At 28.4% G+C, this 6599-nt stretch overlaps 1 protein-coding gene across 1 annotated transcript; it reads left to right on the top strand.

The window, feature by feature from the left end:
* Window positions 1-2558: 2558 nt before the first annotated feature.
* On the top strand, window positions 2559-4181 carry LOC107642069 (CASP-like protein 4D1). Its single transcript, XM_016345389.3, has 3 exons — window positions 2559-2710; window positions 2869-3004; window positions 3942-4181. Exons 1-3 carry the CDS (start codon window positions 2559-2561, stop codon window positions 4179-4181), a joined length of 528 nt encoding a protein of 175 aa, XP_016200875.1.
* Window positions 4182-6599: the final 2418 nt, after the last annotated feature.

The raw sequence follows: 6599 nt of genomic DNA, 5'->3' as shown, positions 1-6599 counted from the left end.
ATTATTCCTAATCATTCTCAAATTTCTTCTACTTTACTATTCACCTAAAGCCATTTCCAAGCATGACTATCATTTTTCAACATACAACAAGTTAAGCTTGGGGGCTACTACTATTATAATTACAATTCCAAATTACTAATTCTGAATTACAATCACAATTCCGAACTATGATTACAATCACTATTCTGAGCTATATTTATTATCACCATTCCGATTTATAGCTCCACAAAAAAGCTCAACTCGTCGTATTGAAAAATACCGCAGGTCAAGTTTGGGGACTGTGATCCGGTGGTTATAACCCAGTCCAACTATGTCTATAAATCGGAATCCAAACTCAATAACAAACGTGGTTAATTTTCAGTTAGAGAGAATCTCGCTGATAACAATCCACTCGGCAACAAACTCAATTGATGGCCGACAGATTAGGCTGATATCTCAACCTCTCTGAAAAGGATTTTATTCTATAAATACCAAACCCTATACATGTGAAAGGTACGATACTCATTCTGAGTAATATTATAGTCATCTTCTACTCCTACTAACTTGAGCGTCAGAGTGCCTTTGCAGATGTCCGCCGCCGCCGTTTCTCTTGAAGCCGACGTATACCTCTCTCACTTCAGGCAAACGAGAGCTCAATCCAAGAAAATAAGAGAATTCACCTAAATCTTTTAGAAAAAAGATGTTATGTAACTAATTTATAGTATATTCATTTTTTAATTTGCAGTATACCTCAATCTTATAAAAAAGTATATGATTTTTTTATATAATTTTTAATTATATTTTATCTTTATCAATTTTTTAAGAGAATGGATATAATTTATTTTTAAAATTTTTATATATGTGATTTTTTTAGATAAAATTTATGTTAAATTTGTTATAAAATTAAATTTTAAATTATTATAACTTAAATGATTAAAAGAATAAATTAAAAACAACATGAAGTAACTAATATAAATGATATTTTTATACTAAATGTTAAATTTTTTCAATAAGAATTTGAAATTCATTTGAAATACTGATGCTTTTATATATGAAATTTGCAAATGATGTTATTTTCATCTTAAATTTGAAAAAAATATTTTGGCTACTTCGAAAAGTTAGCTATAGTAAAAGAATTTAAGTAATTATAAACAAGTTTTTGATGGAATTAACAATTTTGAAAATGCGTTCCATATCCATCTAAAGTTATTGTGGATATTCAGATGGAATACGGACGAATTCTTCTAATTTTTTTTTAAAAATGTGTTGCTAATTTGTATGAAAATTTTTACACCATCCCAAAAAAAATTGACGCCAAAATTTGAGATAAAATTTAGACAAATTTAGGATAGGATATATTCTTTGAAAACCTCTATTAAAAGTCATTCCACATTTGTCTTAAATTTGTCTAAAATTAAAAAGTGATTCGAACGGAATAAATTTTTGTCTGAAAAGACCCTATTTCTAGTAGTAGTGGATGAGCTGTGGACGAGGCAGAGGGAGACGAGCATGCGAAGGACGGTGAGCACGCGACGGACAACAACCACACGAGGGATAACAAGAACGTGATGGACGCTGAGAACGACGGACGCCGATTGGAGGAGACGCAGTGACACGGGAGCTCAGCGAAAACTTAGGGCAAGATGTGAGTGTGGGACAAAATGCCAAGGATTATTTTGCAATTTTAGAAATATAAAAATATTCTCAATTAGATTTTCAACTCTAATCTAATAGTGAGAATATTCGTTTTTTTAACAAAATATTTTGTTATCTCAAACGTTTATGTCATGGTAGGAACTAAATTATAAAAAAATTATGGTATCGCGGCTCAATTTAAAAGAAAAGAAAAGTATACGAACTTAATTAAAAATTCGATAAAATTATAAAAATTTGTTGAATAATAAATTTTTTTGAAAATGCTTTTTGGTATATTCGCCGTAATTACTCAAAAAATAAAAACCACTGCATGTGCAGATACACATAATGAAAAAGCATCCACTTAGTATATATAATAAAACCAAATTTTAAAAATAAAAAGGTCATATTTTTCTAATTATATTTAAAAAATAATATCAAAATTTAATTTCTAAAAAAACTTTGAGAATATATATATAATAGCAGCTTTTTTTGTCACGTTGTTAAATTTTTAAAAAAATTAAATATTTTGTCTTTAGTATCTTTTAAATTATTTAATTTTTGTCCACGATATTAATTTTTGAATGCTATTTTAATAGTTTACGCGTTAATTAACGAGTACTTTGCAAGATGGCGTATGATAGAGTGGTGTGTTCAATTGGCATTGTCCAATGTGAACAACATTATATATATTATTGTGGACGCACAGCTTGTGATGCCTCCTAAGATTTTGTTGGATCGAAAACAGAATGACATAGAAGCTAACGATCAATGCATGGAGGACAAGCAAGAAACAAACAAGTTAATGTGGTCTTTAACTCTATTAATTAATTTGTTCATTCGCCTAAAGTAGTATATATATATAAAGGGTGTGTATCCTTTTAATACACAAAAATTGTAAGAAATATAGAGAGAGGAAAAGTAGTGTTGTCTGGGAAGTGAAAATGGTGACAAGATCTGCGGCCAGTTCAGTTATGCTTGGGCTGAGGATACTTACTCTTGCGGCCTCAGTAGCAACTGTGATTGTAATTGCCACTAACAATGTCAAATTTTTTGATGGCTCTAAGTTGAAGTTCCAAGATATCCATTCATTCAGGTATGGAAACAATAATCAATTATTTCATGAATTTTGTGTCTTCAGTTTACTAGTAGTTTATTATAAAGTCTCTAATAACTCCTTTTAATCAATTATTCATGTTAAACATTTATTATCACATAATTAAATAAATTTAAAATGACCAAAATTATGTGCAGATATGTGCTGGCGGTTGCAGTAATTGCTGCAGTATATTGTATAGTGCAACTACCATTTGCCATACACTATGCTGTAAAGCAGAAGAGAGCCATCTCCGGTGAACTATTGAAAGAGTTTGACTTCTTCGCAGACAAGGTCCGATCCAATCCTATATATTTAATTATTAATCATCTTTTAGTTATGGAAATTAAATTATATTTGATGCAAAAAATTTACATGCATTTATTTTTATGTAAAATTATTAGTTGACAATCGTGCGTTAAATAATTTGATATATTTGACTAAATTATTATTTAACAGTTCTCAACTAACAACTTCACGCAAAAATAATTATACGTGAGTCACTATATTTGATAGACTTTTTTTGTATAATGAAAAATTTTACAATATATATATATATATTTGTTACAATTTTTAAGATAATGAATGATAATGATAAAAGTTAAACTAAAATAGATAATTAAGTATTTGTGTAAAACATTTATATGTAAAAAAAAGTCAAATTATTAAATTCTATTGTATGTACAATAACTTGTATTGATAATAATAATAATATGTAAAAAATAAATTTTTAATAAAATTTGTTTAACCTTAAAAGTTTCTTCTATCATTACCATGAGAGAAATTTTCTCCCTCCACATATCCGATCCTATGTAGGGATAACACAATCTAAATTAAATTATTCGTGTTTATTATTAGATATTCATAGTGAGAAATAATTATATGACACCACTTTTAATTTCATATTTACTATTGACTCGTATTATTATTGGGTAATATATATATCTATATATATATAAACATTTTTTTTTTGTTAAATCCTTTTGAATTATCTTAAGAAAACTATGTTTTTTCAGCTAAACTTAATAAAATTCAACTATGCTACATGTATTATTATTATTATTATTATTATTATTATTATTATTATTATTATTATTATTATTATTATTATTGATGATTCATAATTTATTAAATAATTTTTATTACATATAATTCATAAAAAAATTTATTTATTAAAAAAATGCATGCAATTTACTAATTTATTATTGAAATGATTTAAAAAAAATTACAGGTTATTAGTGTGGTTGTGGCAACAGGGGTTGCCGTTGGTTTCGCAGTGTCAATAGAGTTCAAAGATTTCTTCGACGACATATTCGACGCTGCGGGTGTTCCAAAGAAAGACCCAACGAGAACCACAAACGACAAGTTCTACAATCGTGCCATTATCGCTTCTTCCGTTCTCTCTGTTGCATTCGTCTCCATGTTTGTCGTTTCGGTCCTTTCTTCCATTCTTCGATCCAATGCCAAATAACATGTCCTGATTTGTCGTTATCATCAATTCAAGTGTCTTACATACTCTTATTAAATCAATTAATTAGAATTACAATGCAATTAGTAGATATCCTTTACAAATTGTCTATCATTTAACTTTTAGAAAAGAGGGAAATTAAAAAACAAGAGAATGTGTTTTTGGTCTTCAACTTGTTATTAAATTTATTTTGTTCTATATATCGAAACTCGATATCAATTCTAGTTTTCTATATTATTGAATAGCATCGTATTCAAGAATCAAACCTTGTGTTACATAATAATGAAAGTCAATTCCATGAACTAAAAAAAAATCAATAATATGTATAATACTGTATTTTCTGTCCAATATTTTTTTAACTATAATTAATTTGAGCTATTTGATTTTGTAATTGGTTAAGAGACAGAGTTTTGATTTGGCATATAGCTAAAGGTGTTTATAGATCGTATCATATCCCTAAATTTATAATATTTATCCATATTCGATTCGTAATTTGCATATATAATATGATCCACAAAATGATTCGATCCGATTCAAACTCTAGTTCGGTTAGATCACAGATATCGCATTTATATCCACAGATCTGACTCGTATATCTACGGATTCATACCAAATAATAAACAAATAAATAATATATATATGTTATATTTATATTTTATTTCAATTAATAATTATTATTCATATATGTTGCATTATTTTTTGTTATTTAAAAAAAAGTTGATTTAATAATATTTTGGGATTAAACATATTTAAGAGAATGAAAAAAAAATTTATTAGAGTAAACAAAGAGGCAGGTTAATTTGTTGACATAAAAAAATAAATTTTTTAATATTTTTTATTTTGTGATTATATTTAATATCCAATCTGATTATATCCGAAAATATGTACATAAGATCGAATTCAAACATAAAAAATATAAATATAGATTTAATTCGATTCAATGAGATTAATGTAGATTAAATTAAAATTATAGTCATATGACTCATATTCAATTTAATCCATGAACACCCTTACATATAACATTGTTTGTCAAATTGGCTAAGATTTTTAGTTATTTAACCTAACTAACAGTAAGTATGTGTTCCAATCCATCCGTACTCATTGCTGATTACATAAAACATATTAGACTAAAGGATGGGATGGGCATGATAACTAGAGTCATTAAATTTTGACTAGCTAACTAACAAAAATCAATCAAGTAAATATAAAATATAGAGTATATATCTATTTTGGTTTTTAAAAAATTTTAGACCAGACATTTTAGTCTTTAACTAAAATTAATTACTCGATTGGTTCCTAATAATTAACTTCATCAGTCACTTAAGTTCTTTATTCCGTCAACTCTAACGGAGGACAAAATAGTCCATGATAACTCTAATAGGGGACAAAATGATCCCTGATCTCTTCTATTCGGAAACGACACTATTCTCTCCTAATTTTCATCATATCTCGTATAACACTAACAGTCCAATACTATAACTTCAAGCTACACAATGCACACTCTATAAACTTCAATGTTCACAAGAAAAAAAATCCTCAACTTGTTCTCAACCAATTCATACTCAGGAAACTAATGACTATGTCTCTCAACTACTTGTCGTCTTCGATGGATCCCATGAATCTAGACAGCAAGTCTGATTTGTTAAGACCCGTCGTTGTCGTTGCCATCTCCCTCCTCCTCTGCTCTATCATCTCCATGACCACATTGTCCATTATTCTGATCGCTTCCTTCAACTTCTTCTCCTAACCAATGTTCAGTAATCGCTTCAATTTCCATATGAACGGCAACGGCGACATTGCTCATTGTACTGATAGCTTGGATGCGAGGTAGAAGATGTCTGCCAACTTGGACTCCGAAAAAGAAGGAATGAAGCACCCAGTATCTATTTCAAATGAGAATTTGCATATGATGTCGAAGGGGAATTTTCTCATGATGTCCAACAATCTATATTGCTTGTCGGAGAGTGGAGAAAGGCATGCCCTTGGGGTAGTTGTGGAATTTGATCTTTGTAAGGTCCCACATACTTAAACAAGTATTTGGAGTTCGAATCTCGCCTTATGTATATAAAAATCCATTAGTTAGCAACATACCCTTAATAAATAGAGCATCAATATGTGGTGGATTAGTCCTCTACTTGCCGACTTAGGAAATCCGTAGAAAAAAATGTATTTGTCTTTAAAATAGATTAATTTTTCATTAATAACAATACTTATGAACTTTTGTCTTTGTTGAAGTTTACTTAGGACCATTTTATTTGTTAGTATCGTACTCATTCTTAAAGTCAAAATAGTATGATCAACATTGTTACTTGTTAAAACTTCACATTTTATGAAATAATTTTTAAATTTTTAAATTCATAAACTTATGCCATTACAAAAATTATTAGATCGATTAATATTTTTTGGTAACATGGTGTACTG

This window comes from Arachis ipaensis, chromosome B5, assembly GCF_059453495.1.
Source record: "Arachis ipaensis isolate K30076 ecotype BB chromosome B5, ASM5945349v1, whole genome shotgun sequence".
NCBI classification, from domain to species: Eukaryota; Viridiplantae; Streptophyta; class Magnoliopsida; order Fabales; family Fabaceae; genus Arachis; species Arachis ipaensis.
Note: the sequence above shows the minus strand (reverse complement) of the source record. Positions and strands in the feature narration are given on the sequence as shown.